At 44.2% G+C, this 22,877-nt stretch overlaps 1 protein-coding gene across 1 annotated transcript; it reads right to left on the bottom strand.

Moving 5' to 3' along the window:
* Positions 1 to 8,917: 8,917 nt before the first annotated feature.
* On the bottom strand, positions 8,918 to 22,867 carry LOC142591341 (uncharacterized). The gene is made up of 8 exons (XM_075703668.1): positions 22,812 to 22,867; positions 21,385 to 21,421; positions 19,690 to 19,842; positions 17,253 to 17,377; positions 14,329 to 14,464; positions 13,181 to 13,211; positions 11,448 to 11,545; positions 8,918 to 8,989 (listed from the first exon to the last, which is right to left on the bottom strand). Exons 1-5 carry the CDS (start codon positions 22,865 to 22,867, stop codon positions 14,329 to 14,331), a joined length of 507 nt encoding a protein of 168 aa, XP_075559783.1. The 3' UTR covers positions 8,918 to 8,989; positions 11,448 to 11,545; positions 13,181 to 13,211.
* Between the last annotated feature and the right edge of the window lie 10 nt (positions 22,868 to 22,877).

Raw genomic sequence — 22,877 nt, 5'->3', positions numbered from 1 at the left:
ATCCCGTTAAATCGCAACCAATGTGCACATCCCTCCACTCCGACTAGACCCTACGTTTCCTTCGCTTGTTCCCCCTCCCTCGACACACCACACAAGAAGCAATCTTCCGCTGCAAGGTTGTAAACATGAGATGGCCCTCCTTCAAATCACTTATGTAGAAGAAGCAATTGTATCTTATAATATAAATTTTAGGAATCTCTTTTAGCCATTCCTGGTACTGAAAAAAGCCACACGAGGTAGCAGCCATCTTGTTGCTCTGGAAATTCATCAAACGAGGCTCAAGCACTTCTAGTCACCAAAAATCTACTGAACATAACTGCACGGCGTTCAGTAGTCATGCTTCCAGTATACTTCCAAAGCAACGTAACTGTGATCACCTACTTCTCTCACACAGCTCAGAACTACTTTATCAGATTTTCCATTGCATTTTGTCAAGAAAGAGGTGCCGTAGCTCATTTCCGAGGGCGGATGTGATTTTCAACTAAACAATTGTCACTGTCTTTAAAAAAAGTGCAGCGGACACCGTAATGCAAAGGGCTCGTCGTGGAGGACGTCAGCAAATGGGTTTAGAGGCATCCGACCGCTTGCAATACAATGGGTATGTATATTCGACCACGTAAAGCTACCGGTCTGCACGGAAAGGCACTCAAAGCTTATCGTTTCCCCTTCTCTTGCAGAATAGCATGTCAGCGGTCATATGGACGCCGTGAAAAGCCCTCCGCTTTGAAATCACGAGACTCAAGCTTTCTCTCTCGCAACAAGCGTCGTATCGCATCGTATCGTGTTCAAGTACAAACACTATCGAGATTGAGGGAGAATACGCTCTCTGAATGATTACTGCTGCAACGTCGTAAAATCTTTACGTCGTTAAATCTGGTACGTAAGGTAAAAACTTTACGTACCACTAACGGAATCCGGGAAATCCCGGAAAGCAGTGAGGTGAGCGCGGGCAATCAGATAAACCCACCTAATTGCTGCCATGGTAATTGCTTCACCGGTGTACGCGGCCGGCGAATGTGTTGCACCCGGAAGTATGGTGTTAAGTTCGGGGTCTTTATGGTGTGTTTTCAAAACCCTTGACACATGCTATATGGTGTTCTTTGGGACACAGGCGATTCGATTTGAACGAACAAAATAAGACACACACACACACACACACACACACACACACACACACACACACACACACACACACACACACACACACACACACACCCTTTCTAATTGCAATGAGAGATCCTCGCAATATTTTTGACGAAGCCATCTCTACAAATACTTTATGCCAGGAATTATTAAAACGTTTGATAGGTACTAAAATACCAAAACATATAAAACAATTTGACAGTGGGTACTGCGCAAGCCATGATTCGCAGGAGGTGCGATCTCCAACTCAGAATTCCCATGTTTGTGTACATTATGCATTGCGAGCATTTCTGTATCCATCCTAGACCTGTCGCTCTTTTTGTCCTTGCCTGCTCTCCTTTCTACAGGGTCCTGTTGCACTTTCTTGCAAAGAAAAACTGGAGTAGTCTGATAAACTTAGTCTCAACGCCACGGCTACCATTCGCAATGCATACCAACGCCAGTGCTGCGGCAATATGTTTTCGTGTATTAATTTCAGCGCCGCTACTCATAAGCAACAAGGTTTCTTTCAATAATCGCCTGCTGGCACCGTGTTATCGTTATCAAAACAAACAACACAAAGCTTTGGTTACATCGATTCCCACAGTGCGTGGCTCCTCACAATGTTTTCAAAGTGAAATTATTTGTGGCAACGGTTCCGTGAATTTTCATGTGCACGAGCAACAACTATCATCATCAGCAATGGCTCTTACCACTGCTCGCGCATTTGTGTTCAACGACTGGCTCCGTTGCTGCTCATGCCAACGTTCCCATACTGCCCCTCACGCTCGTTCCACTGCTTGCGACTTTGTCGTTTTCTTCCCCCGCTGACTCCCGATGGTGTTCAGAATGCCAGTGGTCACATACTTCCTCTCCTCTGCGACGGCATTGGCCCACTTCCAGTCGCTGCGGTGATTTCGGACTCGAATTCTTTGCCTCGGCATATCGCGAAAGGAAAACACGAATATATATATAACAAATGTGCATAACGAACGCATAACATGAATGGACGCGAATGCATCGAATTACATGTGTGAATACTTTTCGAAACGATGACCGCCGATGAAGACGCGTTCGTAACTTTGTTCGAAATACTGTGCGACCTCTTTTTCAGGTGCCACAGAGCTTCGTAGGTCACCCACCTTCACAGAGTGCAATGGTTCACGATTTTGTTTTCTCCTTCGGCACTGCCTTGTAGGTTATTGAATGGCGGAGCGCTTCATGCTTCGCTGTCAAGTCTCGCGCCACCGTCGTTGTGCTTGTGCAACCCCCTCAGCATTGAAATGAGGAGGGCCTGGTTCTGGACGATTGCACTCCTTCTGGGTGACAATGACGATGGGCTGAGGCCGTGACAAGAACGTCGTCAGGTTAACTGCAGTCGGCCGGGTTACGAAGCCGAGTTAGAAAGGCGGGAAATTGGGGAAAAGTATTTTGGTGCTCCTAACTGACTACGGCATCCAAGACAGCGCTGACCTGACTGACCACAGGATCCAGAATGGCCCAGAGAGTTGAAAAACCCAAGTTTGCCACTCCTCATCGGACACGGACTGTATCAGCCACATCGAAATTGTGGTACCCTGAAAATGTTGGCGATAAGTGGCCAGAAACATGGCTTCCAGCTCGCGACGAATTACCCGCGTCAAATTTTCCTATAAGTTCCAGGTGCCTGGTCTTCCCACGAAGATTTCACGGCCGTATTTGGTAGCCTCCTGAAATGCTGCGTAGTATGAGGGACGTTCCACATTCAGTTTTTGATTATTTCTTCGACTGAGTCAGATTTTCCAGATCAGCAATTAAAAAAATGAATCTCCAATGCCCCTCACGATGTGGTCAAGCTTGTATACCTCGCTCACGTTTTTGTCATATTTTACAGGAAGAGGACGAGCACATATTGAATATGGGCCCGTAAGCCTAGATTTATCAACCCTGTCAACATTTGATGCCCGGTCGAAAGCTCCTTTCATGTGAGTTGGCGCACAATAGGTATTTCAAACATTTCACGAGGCTACTCCTTTCATACGACCGAACTCGTTTCGTCGTATTCGTGCGCCTCTGCGAGACTTGTCCTGTGCTTCGGAGGTAAAATGTGACATTCTATAACATTAGCGTTTCATCCTGAGGATGTCAAAACAGTACCGTTCAGTCAGCATGAATTTTCCGATGAAGGGACTTCAAGGGTAGCACGCTTCGCGCTCATAACCGAAACTGAGATCTTCATTGTATGCATTGGTAGCAGATTTATCGTTGGAGATTCGAAAATAGGCAAGTCAAAAGCGGGGCTTTCTTTAAGATAGATGCAAGTGGCATCCTTACTGTTCTTTCAGGGACAATTACTCCCTGCAAGAAACGATCGTATAGAATGAAGAACTCGCGTTAATATAGTGTCTTGTAGTGCAAGAACCCTGTAATAGTGTAAGATCAGTACTTTACAATCGACACACCACTCATGGTACACTCACCATCTGCTATCAGGAGGGAGGCTCTGAAGAATGGAACTATCGCTGACGAGGACGTAACGGCACCGCACGTGAACGATTCTCGCAGCGAATTCTGAAAGCGGTCCTCCACCGCTGTGCAGTCCGCACTGAAACGACAACATTCAAGTAGCTGTGCGCAGCTTTCAACAAATGTTTCATACAACCGGCACTGGTTGTTTGGAACTGATTGTCTTTCTGCGAAATCATTTAAATGTTGGTAACTTGATCGATCTGCGAGACATTCGCCAATGTTTTACATTTATTGCCCCCAAAATTCAATATAGTTCGTTATGAGGAACGACCTATTGGATGGACCAGAATCTATTATGGCCATAGGGGGGTTATTTAACGTGTACCACAGGGCTAAGTTACGAGCTTCGAAATACTGCGAGAATCAGTATAAAAATTAGAACGTTTCTACAATCAATTTTCGGCTGTTGCGGAAATCAGATGCATATTTAGTCGATACATGCCAGGATGTTTTAACAAGAACAGTGCAACCTAACGTGTCAAACGCGTGCTTACGTTCATCGTTCGTTCCCTGCGAAGCTGATTTCTTAATCTGCTGATCCATTATCTTTACTTTTCTATATAATGTACAGTCTTACTCAACCCTAATTAATCCCAAATATTTCACTGATCGTCTTGACTAAATGTTCCTTTTTATAATATGTACAAAGTCCTCCACGCATACTGTTACCACCACAGAAAAATTATTCAATAAGCAGTGCATTCCTATCCACTTCTCAATGCTGGCATGAGCAGCGACATTGCCTATCTGGACACTGCCGAATCCTTGCCATATTGGCGGTTTGAACCTATCGGGCAGGGCACGGCAGTTCTTTGAGCCAGTGTTCCGAAGATGGCGAATGTGGTAATTACACCCTATATCCCTCATATATCGCTGTCACCACTTGTAGCCCAAAAAATAACCTGCCCCATTACACTCCTTGCCGTCGACCTCAGCTCTACCCCCTCTCCAAATTGCTGTACGAAGCCTGAAGCCAATGTCACACTCGATCAAAGCTAGCAGTCTCATAGGCCGTAAGCCTTGCAAGCTGTGCTACGTTGGCGTTCGAAAAAGCGCACCTTCATAAGTTACGTTTAGGTTGTAAGCTTTACTGCGGTTACAAATGCAATTTCACTATTCAAGTTCATATCACAAGCTGGAATGTCCTAATTAGGATCTGCTGAGCCGATTAGCGTAATGTTTGTTGCATACGAGAGAAACTAGATTTCTCACTGCTATGTTGAGCCAACTTTCAAGTAAGTTCTAAAATTTGTAATCTTGAAAAAATACAACCAAATTCTGAAGTAATGTTTAGAAAACAAAACTGTACCCCAAGGAAGCATACTACAGTGCTCTTAAACACCATCTCTTAGGACACCCGACGCGGACATTTGATAGACAATTTTTCTTACGCCTTTGAGGCGCCAACTAAGTCTGTTGATCATAAACTTGCTTTCACCGCATTTAACCGATATTCAGAATCATAAACCTACAGCTGCAGAATAGCTTAATAGTTTTACATGTTTTAATTAGTTTCTTCCACTTTACAGAATGTGGACTTCAAAGCGAAAATTCATTACTGCACCATGAGGCATAAGAACAAGTATTTCATGTCTATAGTAGGTTGAAAAGCACCCTTCCAGCCACTTGAATATCACGCCCAGTGCAACACAATGTGAAAAAAAAAATCGGACAAGCCATGAATGCTTTTGCTGTTGACACACTACCTTGGAGTACACAATTGCGTACACAGCATGTAAATGTCGTGCTGATAAACTAGTAGCATAGTTCAGAGCGCTGCACAATCGCACACATTTCTGCACTTTCGTGATGTGTCAATATGATTGCAGTCGGCATATATTTGCTGACTTGGAAGTTTTAAATTTGACGCTTCACTTCGTTCAAGATTCTTTTTTTAAGGGGACAGGGTAAGCCCCATCTTTCCCATGTCTTTTGGGGCTTATTGTGGTGCACTTTTATCAGCAACTAATAAAGATAGTGGCAAGATATTTACTCCATTTTGTTCAGAATTTCATCTTCTAGCCGCTGTACCAAAATTATTTTAGTATACGGGAAATGAAATTAGTTGATTTTTGTACTTTCTACACAATCATTTTGACCAAATTTTGTACATATTTTTATTTTAAAGTAAACAATTTTACTCGCACGCTGATAATTTCGGTACAGTAAATTGCCACGTATATGTACTGTATGCACAGAAAAAATCAGCTTGATATCTATTGTCATTTCGAAAATATAGGATACCGACGTAACAAAAAGTGTACAAAAGTGTACTGTATACTAACCACTGGTGTTACCAATGATGCGGCGAACACTGCAACCCTCGCTGACGAGCAAATGACTGCGCCCCTTCGAAGCACGTGACAGACTGGCCCGCTTCCACCGGCGTATACAATCCGTGCAAGGAGGGCAACGTCGGTGTTACCGAGAAACGCTGTCTGCGCACAGAATTCAGCGAACACAAGCGAAACAGTGTCATCCACCCAAGCGTAGCACCATGTTGCAAAGTATTTAAATTACAACGCTTATCAGAAAGTATGCGGCAGAGCTTTACATCATGAGCAGTACGGAGAAATCGGGTGATAGTTGCCTCGGTTAAGCTTGAAGTATGACCGTTCAATGAACATCCGAACACTCAGCAGTTCCTGTTAATTATTTAAACATGTGTCTTTTTGCGATTTAGTCATACTGCCAAAACAAACACGATGAAACGTGGAAAAACACAAGGAATGCTTATAATTGAAATGGATGAGAAAAGCATACTACATAAGCGATCCGAACGTGCCATTAAGGTTTCCTGTATATTTTAGACGCATTCGGTGCATGGAGCACAAAATGCAAGGTAGGAGGGGACAGACGAAGGTTTTTAATGACATAACACTGCTTGGTGTTACTCAAAAGCTTAAGGACACAAACTGAGAACTGACGCTGCAACTGAGTCAGGTCAAAGTTGAGAAGGATCAAATTCCTTGCTGTCTTCGCTCGAACTTATCGACGCGTGGGTAGTCCATCTTAAAGCACACACACAAATCTGCAATGGACAGATAAAGAATGATCTCCCCTGTTTAGAGGTGTTTCCTTTACATACGAAATGAGAAGTACCACCAGTGGCAACAAAAGTGCTATTTGTTTTCTGTATAACTGCCCGGCTAATTCGATCGAGGTTGAGCACGAATGGAATTACAAGATTGCCTGCGGAATGAATCAATTTTCATTTATTTAGCGAAATGATCAATTATTTGTTAGAAACGTGTTAGTAAACTTCGACATTCTTCAACACCCAGAATTTTATTCTGCAGTCGCAACATTTTAAGTTTTAAGATGAATGCACCTTTCTTGTGTGAAGAAACGATACAGAAATGCAAAGCCATGCGAACTTGTCAATCTCGTGATGCAGCCACCAGCTTAGCACTGAAACTTCTTTGTACTTGTCTTGTACTTCGGCTTCTTGTCCGGCGAGACTCATGTTATACTAATAGTGTAGTGCTTCTGGAACAAGTGTTTTCACCGATTAAGGATTATCGCGCATTAAGGCATTTCCTTAAGCGAATCAATGCACGCTGCTCTTCCTGCTTGCCTTCTCACCAACCGCGAACAACGAAAAATATGTTTCCATCCGCGCCTTTCCGACGGCAGACACTGCGAGCTGGTCACCTATGTTGTAGCAACGCGGCTAGCGTGCAACACAGAATTTCTGACTTGACCGCTTTTCATAATGTCATGCTTATATCGACAAACAAAAAAACTGTGTAAACTTGTTGCTACTCTACCATCAAAGTCGGACATCCAAAACCGCCCAGTGACTTCCTGCAAAGAACAGAGAAGTATGTTAGATTGCATGGAGAGTACAGGCAATAAGAATTTAGCATATAACAGCACATATCACATATCGTTGAACGTTTCCGCAGATGCCGTGGTTCGCATACATTCGACTTCTTTCGACAACGCAGTTATTCTCGGTGAAGCGGTATTGCTTTGAACAAGAAGCATCGCCAACGTAGGCGGTATTTGTTTCAGGAAATTTGGTTGTAATCGAAAAAGGGTCACCTACAAATTACCACGTAGCTAAGCCGGCGGAACATGCCGTCAGGCTGGCGAAGTCATCATCAAGCGCAGGAAAGGACAAGGTCCGGCCTGCCTTCAAAACAATCATTTCTTGTTTCTTTTCCCATCACTACTATCAAAACAACCAGCTGGGTGGGAGAATAATCGTAGAAGTCAGGGAAACTCTATCCGGAGTGCTTGTAGTCTTTGCTTCGATTAGCACCTTCGAAGAATTTGGTAAGTTTTTAGGTGTGGTTTAAAATTCAACGAAATAACCATCAAGACAGATGGGTCATCATTGTTGGTAAAGAAGCAGGTCACTTACGTCAAGGTCGACTAGTTCTTCCTGCACGACTGCGCGGGAATGTGTGTGTGCAGGTCAGCCAAACATTGAGGAAGGCACAGACACAAAGAAGCATTATGAACGAGGCATCAGCGAGGCGACGAGACTAACACACGCGAAATACATCATAGGATTAAGTAGTGTCCTCGCGTTTTTAAGCTTTAGTCAGGATTGCGTCGCACTCGCATAGCTTAACAGCTGGCGTGGTGATATAGTCATCGCCGAAGCGAGGTCGATGTATGCCGGTGAAGTGCGGACGCCCTAAGCCCATATAGGTTCGGGCAAAGCGTAGTCACAGCACCATTATAGCTCTAGTATCTAGCAACGGCAGCGAAGACGCAGCCAGTGCTCAGCAACCGCCTCGAGTCCAGGGATGACCGGAAGTGGACTGGTTCTCCTGTAACAATTGCCAGCACGAAAAGGGATGCGAGGTCAGAGGCGTGACCCGACATACGAGGAAGGATCACATGGTAGGACGGCAAGGACGAACCCCAGCCCACTAGGATCGGGACCGGCTTTGTCGGGGCGTGGCTCGCTACGCGGACCCCGGCGTTTCACACCCTGTCCCCCCGCTCCATCAGCGTCGTCAGCCCCATCGCGTTCGTGAATTTGCAGGCCAAATGCTCGCAGCGACTACGCGCGCACTCGCACGTTCGGCCTCACCCGCTGAACACAAGCGCCGAGCCATGCACTTTGAAATACGTGCACCATGAAATGCCGTCCTCTTGCTACAACAATGCACGCGCGTGCAGCTATGCTGATGAAAATAGTAATCGGATGTGTGTGCCACGCCCGTGACGACCGTTCTTCGCGCTGCGACATCGGTGACGAATGAAATACGCACCTTCCCGCTATGGTGGTCCTTGATCGCTCTCTCGCGGTCACTTTGTGCCTGCTTATGATGCATTGAGTCACAGTCAGTTCCAGACAAAACGAGTTCACACGTCAGGCGGTCGACTATAGCCTTTGTGCCTAAAAAGAAAATATAGTCAGGTTACATAAAGCACACAAACGACTATAAATTGACCAGTTTAATAAGGGAACTGAATACTACTATCAGTTGCAGGTATATTATAAAGCGATGTAGAAGACAAGGATGAACTAGAAGCAGCTCTTGTACCCGCAGTGATACCGAAGCAGTCTTTGCACCGGTGTCAGCATTCGGATATTGACATAAACTCAACGAACTGCGAAGGCCGGAGGAGGTGTTTTTCATGGGGTGCTTTTGTGAATTCTGGTCGGGATGCAAGCACTGGGGATTCTCGGGTTTTACCCTATAAATTCAGCGCCGTAACTATATATGTGCAGGTGGAATATGACAATGCCTTCCGGTGCTCTACAGTAACGTGCACGTTGTGCGTGGTGCCTCGCAGTTACGTAAAAGCAATCTCAAACAAATGCTGTGCTGTCAACATCATACAGGGATGATTATTTCCGAGATAATTCGATATTTCAAGATGAAGAAGTGTGCGCTCACTTCCAAAAACTGGCCAAATTTTCAATTTTAGCGTCTGAGTGATTGCACATTTTTAAGCATTAATTCCGATCGCAATGCTATTTCACCTGCCACCGCGATAACCTGCCACCGACAGTTACGTTAGCGTCGGTTCTCTGAACAATGCAGTCCGCACGCCATCGAGGAATACGAGTCACGTGTAAACAAGACAAACGCACAAAGCCAATTCGGCTTGGACCGTGGAATAAATTGGCTCGTAAGCCATATTCGTATTCTGGATTTGGCTAAATGTATCACAAGTAGTGTATATGCCACTCTTCCCATATTTGCAAAGCCGCAGACAGGGTCATTGTTTTTTAAGCGCTCTTAAACAGCACTTAAGCTGAAGTCGCGTGCCCCTGTTGGTGTCGAGATGACGTAAGTCCCCGCACGCCGCATTTGAGATTTATCAGTGCGACGGAGGCAGCTGCGCTCAAGAAGCCTAAACTAAGCTTCAGTTATATAAAACGAGACTTCCAAAGCGGTCCAAATTTTCGCAGCAGTTGCCTTTTAAGGCGAACACGACGACAGACGACAAGATTACCTCGTTAGGGGAGGTTAGAGAATCAATGCGGTTCGTATGCACTTCCAGTGGAATGATAGTGCAACAGAATGTAGGGCATTGGAAACAATGCCACACCAGTTGTAACCGCTGCAGATCTAGTTAGTCTATTTGTCATCTTAGAATACGAGAATATCGCAAACACTAAGCCACGAAGAGTACTTTTATTCAAGTCATGTTAGTTTAGAGGACTGACGTCGCCGTTATGCCCTCATGGAACACTAGTATTCCGGAAATTTGAAGAGGACACGACCCGAGCTATGTAAGGTTCGCGGTATAAAATTGTTTCTATGCCATCTGATGTACTAGTTTAGTAAAACCGCGAAGACAACAGATGTTAGGCTTCTTGTAAGTGTTAAGCTTCATTTGTGGCATAACCTATAGGCTTCTTTGTTCATAGATTACTGTTCCTGTGTGGCCCTTCGAGCGTTTCTAAACAATGTTATAAAACTCTGCTTGCGTTGAGCGATCGCAGCTTCCTCCTGACAGCTCGGCCATTTTCTTCTCAGCGACGCTGGCATCTCGCGAGAATTTTTTTTTAGCTCTATTTCATATTGAAGAGCCTACGCGGACCCTCCCGGTTGGTGTCCTTTAAAATGTCAATGAGCTCGTGGGCGCGTTTCCAATCTTGACACGTAACTAGTGTGACTGCTTCGGCGCGCCATCCTGCTCGGCCGATGCTTTCTACAAGACAAACAAACAAATTCGTGAGGTCACAGTGGCGATTCGCGCGAGTGGGCTAAGCATTCGTATATAGTTTTTTTTTTTTTTACGCTAGAAAACGCGGACAAAGAAAGGCGGGGACACGACCATCTAAGCGCTACTTACAACTAATTTATTTTGAAACGGAACATGCACACTGTTTAGAAGACGTACTATGGTATGCGCACTTTCAGTGCCCACTATTCTCCAGGTAAGCGATTTCTTTGTTGGGAAGCGGGAGGGAAGGCACACTTGCACATTCCATGCGGACGTGTACATGAAAGATAGTTCTCGCTTGCTCGCAATCAGCAAAAGTTTGTTCCATGATACGTCATGTTTGTTCATCGAGAGCTCTTCAGATGTAGGCCTTCCTGGGTTTTCTTCACTAACGTTACATTAGTTGATGAAAGCGGTTCCTACGGGGCGTTGTGGAAAACTCGTGTAGTACAATTAAGAAATGCGCATTCAACTTAATAATCCGAATGCCAAAATATGAATCATCGGCATTCTTTTATTACCTACAAAGGTCGTGTCATTCGAAATTATGCCACGTTCCTGGTAGAAAAATATTTTCGAAGTTCCAATTCCTCGCGTTAAAAACAACCTCAAAACGGCCTCAAAAGGAGGGCTTCGCGACGTGCAAATCGACGTTCGCTGTAGCAGATACTAACCGATGGTGACAGCAGGGAAGTAGCGATGAGTCCACAACCGATGCACAGGAACAACTGCCACAGCTCGATGAATATCACCAAGTCTTTTGGGGTACACTCTGCACAGACACGTCATCGTGCATGTGGGTGGACTGTATGCAGTAACCAGAAAATTTCAGAGCAATAACACGAGGGAAATCTTTGGCGCTGGCTGTCTTTCTGTGACTCCCGTGTGATTGTAGAGCCAGCATGGATCGATAGGCACAGCTTGCATTTGCATGATCTTGGTGCTGCTTAATTGGGACCATGTGCGGTGCTATTGTTGACCTATTCTGCCCATAACCTGGTCTCAGCTGTATTTAATTCATTCGTTGTATTTTCTCTGCATTTCAAAAGTGGTCTGTCCTCAGCGTCCAGTTTAGTCTATTCTGAATAGTTATAAATGTTTTATTTTCGCGGATTAATGTGGTCCATTAATGTGGAACGAGTTAAGAAAAGCAACAGCTACGTTATATTACGGTAGTCGACGATTGTGGTCTGTATGTTGTCATGGAACAATGGTGTAGAGCACTAGCAACATAAGAACATGGGACGAGTTTAGACATGTGGCCCGTATGCAATTGGGAAATCTTAATGTAGCGCGAACAAAACAAAAACAAGAAAGGCTTCAACTAGCTTTGATGCTTAAGTCATTTTCGATTACACGCACACCGCAAACGCCAAGGCTTGAAACGAGCTAACTTCTACAGGATAGCCCAGTTTGCTTTAGGATAGCGAATGAAGTGGTTCATACGGGATTTCGCAAACACTGGGAAGCACTAGCGGTAAGATTCCGGCAACGGCGCCCCGCCTTTGGCGCTGGCCACCCTGGCACGCCCACTACGTGCGCCTCCATCACCTGCACAAGGGCAACGTGAAGATGAGCGGCTTTCGCACGGTATTGGTGTCCAGAGTGACCATGCATAACCAGTAACCAACTAGTAACCGGTAACCAACTAGCAAGAAAACTTAAGAGGAAGCTTTAGCTCGGGCCCAACTCTAACGCGGCCTATTCAAATTCATGTAAAACGCAAGAAACGTTTATCTGAGATAACCCCTGGACCGACTTTAATGAAATTTGTTGAATTTGATAGAGATATTTAAGTTCTAGTGACAGCTGGAAGCGAAATTTCAATTTAGCGCTTGAATTTTGTGAACAGGATTTTCGAGAATTTGAAAAACATACGCACACAAAGTTTCGTTTTTGAAAATTTCCGATTTTTACCAATTTCTAATAAAAAATTGACGACCTAACTTAAAAATTCGAAACAGTCACTAGATTTTACGTTTTTATTTTAAAGTCAACAAACCTCAAATTTCGTGCAGTAGTTGCCGAGAAAAACTAAATCTCCTTTTACATGTATTTAGATAGGAGCACCCGAGCTAAAGTTTCCACTTAAGAAAGACTGCCAGTTGACGCACCATCGTATAGTTTCCTGCGTAGATAGAGTCTAACCTCGTTATAACGAGACGATAGGCAACAAACGAATGGATATGACGAAGTAACTTTCATTGCCTTTAAAATTACCAATAAAATTAGGCCAACGATGAACCCGATATAACGAACTGGTTGATATTATAACGAATAAAGAGCCTTGTTTCTGTGAGTAACTGACTTGTAACAAAGCGCCACGCATAACCGGACAGTATCACTATCCTCGTGTGGATTCTATATCGGCGAAAGGGAACTTAAAATATAGTAATTGCTGCCTTACCCTCTGACATCCGAAACCGAGCAGCAAATTCCTGCAAAATGAAGAATTCTTTAGAATTGCAAATGCGAAGGGCCCCAGATTGTCTGCTTAATATCCCCACATCACAGGTTTTCACGCTCGAAAAGCAGTTCAATGAAGACGTCGCGGGGCTTTCTTGTCGTGCGTTAAACACTTAATTTTCTAAAACCTCATATCTACTGTTGGTCTGCAAATATTCAATTTTAACACACGATGGTACAGAGTGATTGGTGTTATAAAGCAGTCACCGAGTAGCAGCAATTATAAGCCCCATTTATTGCAATCACGGCTTTCAGAAGAACTTCACTTTGGCCTAGTTGGTGTTTACTGCATATCATATCGGCCGCAAATATAGACAGGGACAGCGGAAGAGAAATCGAAAACGACCCGGGCGATGTCGTTTGTGTGTTCTCTTCCGCTGTCCCAGTCTTACTTGTGGTCAATGTTATATGCACAGCTTTAAGGTTACGTACAGAAACAACGTGATCATACACGGTAATCTGAAACATACATCGGTTCGATTGCCAAGGACGAATACGTCTTGCAGCAATAATGGAAGCCTAAATCGCTCCTGTAGGATTTTGACACCAAGGAACCATGTGCTGTCATGGATTTCGGCTGCTTGATCCGGGCAATAAGGAGTGCAGGTGTCTCGTACGAATGTTTTACACACACATGCCACCTCTGAGAGGAATGCAGATGCTATCGAACTGAACTTCAGTCGTGGAAATGAGCAAGGAAAAAAGAAAAACTGGAATTACGTTTCTGCTTTCTGTAATTTGCACTGAACCAAAAGAGGCCCAATCACAATGTGTCACCTACACCTTGAAAGAATTATTTTGGAACGTGTCACTCCGCTCATTTCGTGATAAAGGGGTTAAGAATTTGAGATTCCTGAGCTATCCATTCCATGTAATATTGAATTACATGATGTATCCTCTTAGACGTCTTTCATTTGTGACTCACTATTTTTGGGTAGCGAATACGAACAGCGAGGAAACCTGCGTTCTCCAGAGTCCATTTTTTTTTGTCTGCGTTCTAAGAAATTTCAGTATCCTATATAAATCGCGACCAAGAAATTAGACACGCATTGCAATGCGAAACAAGTACCATGCAGGAGGCCAACTTGCCTATATTAGTCCGATGACAGGAAATCCATGGATGTAGAAGGCTCCATTGATTTCCAAGCCAGGTTCACATGAAGCCTTAATATTGCTGGTGGCAATGAACTTTCGGATTCCATTCTTGCAATGTTGTATACAGTCTCTGTATATATAGAGAGAGAGATATATATACATACGCACCATAGGTTTCCGGAGTTGAACAATCAGGCAAGCCTACATCTGACACCAAGGCAATTATAAACCCCTTGAGTACCTCCAACAGACAGCTTGCCGTCAGCTTGAAAGAACAAAATATCTTATGCTGTTGCAGGCTATGCATACGGCTCTGTTTGAGAATAAAGCATCATGTTTCGAAACTTCTCCAACTTCAGCGCTTTATTAAATATCCAGTTTAACCATAACCTTACGCGCACGTCCTTCAACTCCAGCAAGACCCTATTTTCCCTTCGCTTGTTCCCCCTCCCCCCAACACACCACACAACCTTCGAGGTTCTAACCATGAACAGCCCTGCATCACCTCACTTAAGGAGGCAAAATTGTATCTTCTAATATAAATTTTAGGAATCTGCTTCCGAAATTCATAGTATTGAAGAAAGCCCACGATATACGACCTCTGCTCTCCTGCGCGCGGCATTCACTAAGCTTATCGGTGATCCGTGGACGTGCAACTGTACTGCTGCAAGCCTTTCGTGTTAACGCTCGTTGGTGAATTGACGCGTGTGTAATTTTTTTCGATTGTTTTGTTGCTGTAGTTAGGAGCGTCCAGTAGCGGCGAACGTTTAAAATGGAGAACTTGCTGCACTACTACGGCATGCACTTCAAGCAGTGACACCGTGGTACTGTCACAGTCAATCGGCGATGCACTTCCTTTTTTTTCTTGAGCTTCGGTTACCCTCTTTTAAGAAACAGCCACGGCGCTGTGCACATCTGCTGGAAATATTGGCCATGAAGGCCGACGACATAACCGATATAACGAGCTAGTTTCATACTATAACGAATAAACAGCCTCGTTTCTCTGAGTAACCGACTTGAGAGTAGCAAAGCCACACGAATAAACGGACAGTATCGCTTAATTCGTGTAGTGTAGATTCTATATCAGCGAAAGCAAACTAACATATACTAATTGATGCCTTACCCCGAGGCATCCAAAACTGCACAGCGAATTCCTGCAAAACGAAGAGGATTGAGTTCTTAAGAATCATGAATGACAATTGCCCCATCGTCTGCATTAATACACGTGTGTCAGAGCTGTTAACGCTGGAAAAGCAATTCACCGGAGATGTATAGATGCTTTTTTGTTGTCCGTTAAACATTTCATTTTCGAAAACCACTTTTACGTGACGTAAGCAACCAACGCTGTGGTTGATTGCCATCCGACAATAAAGATTTCTATATTTTGAAAGAAAGTCGCAAAGGGAATTGCCAAGAACGAATAGACCTTCAAGTGTTATTAAAAACCTAATTTGTTCATGTATAGTTTTGTCACGGACGAACCGTGTGCTGTCATGTATTTCCGTTAGCCAGGGCTCTCCCTGTACGCTGCATGGTTCCGGTAATGAGGAGATCAGGTGTGTCCTACCAAAGTTTTACACACAAATTCAACCTCTGAGGGGAACACAAATGGCATCAAAATTACCAAAAATTAATCGAAGTTGCGTGTCCCTCTTGGAAACTGAACTTGGGCAGTTCAAATGAGCAAGACATTAGAAAAAGCGGAATAATGTTTTGGTCAATGTCATGTTCATTTGCACTACACGAACAGGGGCGCTATAACGTAAAGCTATTCCAAACTTTTCTACTCCTATTCCGCTATCAGCCCTCCTTTATTGGTCCAAAAATTTTTCGCGCCACTTCGCCCGTCTCTCACGCGACGTCACGAAAACCGCGAGAACGCCCCATATGAAGTGATGTGTGCAAACTGATTATACATGATTAGACCGAAGGAAAGAAAAATAATTATTTATCATTCAATGCCTTCTTTGCCGTAATACTCTGCCATTGATCAAACGTTTTACTCTGCCATTGATCGAACGGTTTACTCTGTCATTGATCAAATGTTGGCGAGGAGTGGCCGCAAGCATGGCTTAAAGCTCGCGACGAATTGCACACGTCAAATTTTCCTAACAGTTTCAGGTGCCTGGTCTTCCCACGAAGGTGACGCGGCCGTATTTGGCAGCCTCCGGAAATTCCGCGTAGTATGAGGGCTGTTCCACATTCAGGCATTTTATTTACTATTGCTTCGACAGTCAGATTTTCAAGATCAGCAGGTTAAAGGAATCTGCAATGCCCTTCACGACGTGGTCAACCATATATACCTCATTCATGCCATATTTTACAGGAAGAGCGCGAGCACATCTTGAACATACACCAGTAAGCGCATTTTCATCAGCCCTGTCAACACTCGATAACCGGTCGAAAGCTCCTTTCATGCGAGCTTATTTCAAACAGGTCACGTGGCTACTCCTTTCAAACGTTCGAACTCGTTTCGTCGTATTCGTGCATCTCGTGCCAGACTTGTCCTGCGCTTCGGAGGTAAAATGTGACATTCTCTAACATAATCGTTGCATCCTCAAGATGTCAAAACAGTACCCTTTCGTCGGGATAAATATTTCCGACGAGGGGATATCACAAGGTTGCACGTTTCGCGCTCATAAGAGAAAATGCACTCTTCAAGGTCACTCGTTAATCGTATGTGTTCGTAGCAGATTTATCGTTGGAGATTTCAATATAGGCAAGCAAAAAGCGGGGCTTTCTTTATGATAGATGCGAATGCCGTCGTTACTGATCGTTCAGGGATAATTACTCCCTGCAAAAAAAAAGATCGTATAGTATGAAGCACTCGCATTATTATAGTGTCTTTCAGGGCAAGAACCCTATAATAGTGTAAAATCAGTACTTTACAATCGACACACCACTCATGGTACACTCACCTTCTGCTATCAGGAGGGAGGCTCTGAAGAATGGAGCCATCGCTGACGAGGACGTAACGGCACCGCACGTGAACGATTCTTGCAGCGAATTCTGAAAGCGGTCCTCCGCCGCTGTGCAGTCCGCACTGAAACGACAACATTCAAGTAGCTGTGCGCAGCTTTCAACAAATGTTTCATACAACCGGCACTACTTGTTTCGCCCTGATTCTCCTTATGCGAAATCATTTAAATGCTGATAACTTGATAGATCTGCGTGACATTCGCCAATGTTTTAAATTTATTGCCCCCAAAATTACGTATAGTTTGTTACGAGGAACGACTTATTGAATGGAACAAAATCTATTATGGCCATCGGGGCGTTATTTAACGTGCACCTCAGGACTAAGTTACTACCTTCGAAATACTGCGACAATCAGTATAAGAATTAAGACGTTTCTTCAACCAATTTTCTGCTATTGCGGAAATCAGATGCATATTTAGTCGATACATGCCAAGGTGTTTCAACAAGGACAGTGCAACCTAACGTGTCAAACGCGCTTACGTTCATCGTTCGTTCAGAGCCGTCTGCGCATCTAAGAGTGAACTTTCTCCTTTTGCAATAATTTTACAACACTACATTAGGTAAGGACTGCGAAGCTGCTTTCTTAATTTTCTGATCCATTGTTTTTACTTTTCTATATAATTTACAGTCTTATTCAACATTAATTAATCCCAAACAATTCACTGAGCGTCTTGACTAAATGTTCTTTTTTATAATATGCACAAAGTCCTCCACGCATACTGTCACCACCACAGAAAAATTATTCAATAAGCAGTGCATTCCTATCCACTTCTCAATGCTGGCGCGAGCAGCGACACTCACTATCTGGACACTGCCGCATTCCTGCCATATTCGCGGTTTGAACCTATCGGGGAGGGCACGGCAGTTCTCTGAGCCAGTGTTCCGAAGATGGCGAATGTGGTGATTATACCCTGTATCCCTCATATATCATTCGGCCGAGTGACCGAGTTAATTCTTCCAATATATGGTCACCGCTTGTGACCCAAAAAACCTGCCCCCTTACGTTCCTTGCCCTCAACCTCAGCTCTACCCCCTCTCCTAATTGCTGTACGAAGGCTGAAGCCAATGTCACTCTCGATCAAAGCTAGCAGTCTTATACACCGTAAACCTTGCAAGCTGTGCTACGTTGGCATTCGAAAAAGTGCACCTTCATAAGTTACGTTTAAGTTGGAAGCTTTACTGCTGTTACAAATGCAACTTCATTATTCCAGTTCATATCACAACCTGGAATGTCCTTATTACGATCTGCTGAGCCGATTAGCATAATGTTTGTTGCATACGAGAGAAACTACATTTCTCACTGCTGTGCTGAGCCAACTTCCAAGTAAGTAGTTCTAAATTTTGTAATCTTGAAAAAATACAACCAAATTCTGAAGAATTGTTTAGAAAACGAAACTATAGCCCAAGGGATCATACTACAGTGCTCTAAGCACCATCTCTTAGGACACCCGACGCGGACATTTGATAGACAATTTTTCTTTCACATTTGAGGCGCCTACTAAGTCTGTTCATCATAAACTTGCTTTCACCGCATTTAACCGATATTCAGAATCATAAGCCTACAGCTGCAGAATAGCTTAATAGTTTTACATGTTTTAATTAGTTTCTTCCCCTTTACAGAATGTGGACTTCAAAGCGAAAATTCATTACTGCACCATGAGGCATAAGAACAAATATTCCATGTCTATAGTGGGTTGAAAAGCACCTATCCAGCCACTTTAATATCACGCCCAGTGCAACACAATGCGAAAAAAAAAATCGAACAAGCCATGAATGCTTTTGCTGTTGACAAACTACCTTGGAGTACACAATTGCGTACACAGCATGTAAATGTCGTACTGACAAACTAGTAGCATAGTTCAGAGCGCTGCACAATCGTACACATTTCTCCACTTTGGTTATATGTCAATATGATTGCAGTCGGCATATATTTGCCGACTTGGAAGTTGTAAATTTGACGCTTCACTTCGTTCAAGATTCTTTTTTTAAGGGGACAGGGTAAGCCCCATCTTTCCCATGTCTTTTGGGGCATATTGTGGTGCACTTTTATCAGCAACTAATAAAGATAGTGGCAAGATATTTACTCCATTTTGTTCAGAATTTCATCTTCTAGCCGCTGTACCAAAATTATTTTAGTATACGAGAAATGAAATTACTTGATTTTTGTACTTTCTACACAATCATTTTGACCAAATTTTGTACATATCTTTATTTTAAAGTAAGCAATTTTACTCGCACGCTGATAATTTCGGTACAGTAAATTGCCACGTATATGTACTGTATGCACAGAAAAAATCAGCTTGATATCTATTGTCATTTCGAAAATATAGGATACCGATGTAACAAAAAGTGTACAAAAGTGTACTGCATACTAACCACTGGTGTCACCAATGATGCGGCGAACACTGCAACCCTCGCTGACGAGCAAATGACTGCGCCCCTTCGAAGCACGTGACAGACTGGCCCGCTTCCACCGGCGTATACAATCCGTGCAAGGACGGCCAGGTCGATGTTACCGAGAAACGCTGTCTGCGCACAGAATTCAGCGAACAAATGTGAAGCATTGTCATCCACCCAGTTGTAGCACCAAGTTGCAAAGTATTTAAATTACAACGCTTATCAGAAAGAATGCAGCAGAGCTTCACATCATGAGCAGTACAGATAAATTAAGCTTAAAGTATGACGATTGAATGAACATTGAAACAATAATCACTTCCTGTTATTCATATAAGCATTTGTCATTCTTTGCGATTATTCATACTGCCGAAAACGAACAGAATGAAACGTATAAAAACACAAGGGATGCTTGTAATGGAAATGCATTGAAAAATTAAATTATGGGGTTTTACGTGACAAAACCATTTTCTGATTATGAGGCACGCCACAGTAAAGGACTCCGGAAATTTCGACCACCGGGGGCTCTTTAACGCGCACCTAAATCTAAGTACACGGGTGTTTACGCATTTCGCCCCCATCGAAATGCGGCCGCCGTGGCCGTGATCATACCCACTCAGCAACCACGGCAGGTAAATTTAAATGCATGAGAAAACCTTACTACATAAGCGATCCGAACGTGCCATTAAAATTTCATACATACTAGAGGCATGTACAGTGCATGGAGCAGAAAATGCAAGGTAGGAGGGGACAAAAGGTCTTTAATGACAGAACACTGCTTGGTGTTGCTCAAAAGCTTAAGGATACAAATTGAGAACTGACGCTACAACTGACTCAGGTCAAAATTGAGAAGGATCAAATTCCACGCTGTCTTCGCTTGAATTTATCGAAACGTGGGCAGTCAGTCTTAAAACACACAAACAAATAAATCTGCTGCAATGAACAGATAAATAAGATCTCTCCTTTTTACAGGTGCTTCCTTCACATACGAAATGAGAAGTACCACCAGTGGCAACAAAAGTGCTATCGTAACTGCCCGGCTAATGCGATTTAGGCTGAGCACGAAGTCGATTACGAGATTGCCACATTGCCTGCGGAATGAATGAATTTTCATTTATTTAGCGAGAGAATCAATTATTTGTGTAGAAATGCGTTGGTAAAATTCGACTTTCTTCAATACCTAGAATTTTATTTTGAATTCACAACATTTCAAGTTTCAAGAGGAATGCACCATTCTTGTATGAAGAAACGATACAGAAATGTAAAGCCATGCGAACTTGTCAATCTCGTGATGCTACCAGCAGCTAACATTGAAATGTATTTGTACTGGTCTTGTACTTCGGCTTCTTGACCGGCAAGACTCACGTTGTATTAATACTGGTACTTCGGGAACAAGTGTTTTTATCGATTTAGGATTATCGCGCATTAGGGATTTGCTGCACGACGCAAAGAAACCGAATCAATGCAGGCTACTCTTGCTGCTTGCCTTGTCACCAACGCGAACAAAAAATATGTGTCCATCCGCGCCTATCCGACGGGACACACTGCGAGCTGGTCACCTATGTTGTAGCAATGCGGCTAGCGTGCAAGACAGAATTTCTGGCCTGACCGCTTTTCATGATGCGATGCTGATATCGACAAACAAAAAAAAACTGTGTAAATTTGTTGCTACTCTACCATCAGAGTCGTACATCCAAAACTGTCCAGTGACTTCCTGCAAAGAACAGAGAAGCATGTTAGATTGCATGGAGAGTACAGGCAATAAGAATTTAGCATATAACAGCATATAGCACATATAGTTGAAAGTTTCCGCAGATACCGTGGTTCGCACATATTCGACGTCATTCGACAACGCAGTTATTCTCGGTGAAGCCGTACTGGTTTTTAACTATGAAACATCGCCAACGTAGGCGGTATTTCGTGTGGTAAATTTGGCTGTCAACATTGAGCACAGGAAAAGTAAGGAAAAGTCCCCGCCTGCCTCCCAAACACTCCTTTCTTCCTTTTTTTTCTGCCCGTCACTACGATCAAAACAAGCAGCTCGGTGGGATAACAATCGTAGCGGTCGGGAAAACTCTATCCGGGCTCTTTTTTGTCTTTGCTTCGATTACCGCCATCGAAGAATTGGGTAAGTTTGCAGATGTGGTTTAAAATTCTACCAAATAACCATGGAGACAGATGGGACATCATTGTTGGGAAAGCAGCAGGTTACTGACGTTGACTCAAGCTCCACCGGGTATTCCTGCACATGACCGTGCGGGAACGTGCGGGTGCAGCTCAGCCCAACATATTCAAGAAGGCCCAGACACAAAAAGACATTGTAAACGAGGCATCAGTGAGGCGACTAGACTTATTAACGGACGCGAAATACATTATATATTTAAGTAGTGCCATCGTGTCTTTAAGCTTTACTAAGGGTCGCGTTGCACTCACATTGCGCAACAGCTGGTATGGCCGTACCCGTCTTCGAGGCAAGGTAGATGTATGGCGGCTAAAAGCCGACGTCCTAAACTCACGTACGGCGATATAGGTCAGGGCGAAGCGCAGTCTCAGCACTATTATAGCTCTAGTATCTAGCAACGGTAGCGAAGACGCAGCCTTTGCATGCTTAACAACCGCCGCAAGTCCAGCAATGACAGGAAGTGGGCTGGTCCTCCTGCAGCGCTCTCCAGCACGAACACGGATGCGAGATCAGTGGCGTGACCCGACATAGGAGGAAGGATCACATGGCAGGACGGCAAGGACGAAGCCCAGTTCACCAGGAACGGGACCGGTGATGTCGGGGCGTGGCCGACCGCTCGAACCCCGGCGTTTTTCGCCCGGTCCCGCCAGAAACATCAGAGTCGTCATCCCCGTCGCGTTCGTGATTTTCCAGGCCAACTCCGCGCAGCGACTACGCGCGCACTCGCACGTTCAGCCTCACCCGCTGAACACAAGCGCCGAGCCGCGCACTTTGATATCCGTGCACCGTGCAATGCCGCCTTCCTGGTACAACAATGCACGCACGCACCGCTATTCTGATGAAAATAGCAATCCGACGTGTGTGCCACGCCCGTGATAACCATCCTTCGCGCTGCGACATCGGGGACGAATGAAATACGCACCTTCCCGCTATGGTGGTCCTCGATCGTTCTCTCGCGGTCACTTTGTTCCTGCTCATGATGTATTGA

The sequence above is a fragment of the Dermacentor variabilis genome, chromosome 8 (genome assembly GCF_050947875.1).
Source record: "Dermacentor variabilis isolate Ectoservices chromosome 8, ASM5094787v1, whole genome shotgun sequence".
NCBI lineage: Eukaryota > Metazoa > Arthropoda > Arachnida > Ixodida > Ixodidae > Dermacentor > Dermacentor variabilis.
This window is presented reverse-complemented; position numbering and strand designations above follow the sequence as displayed.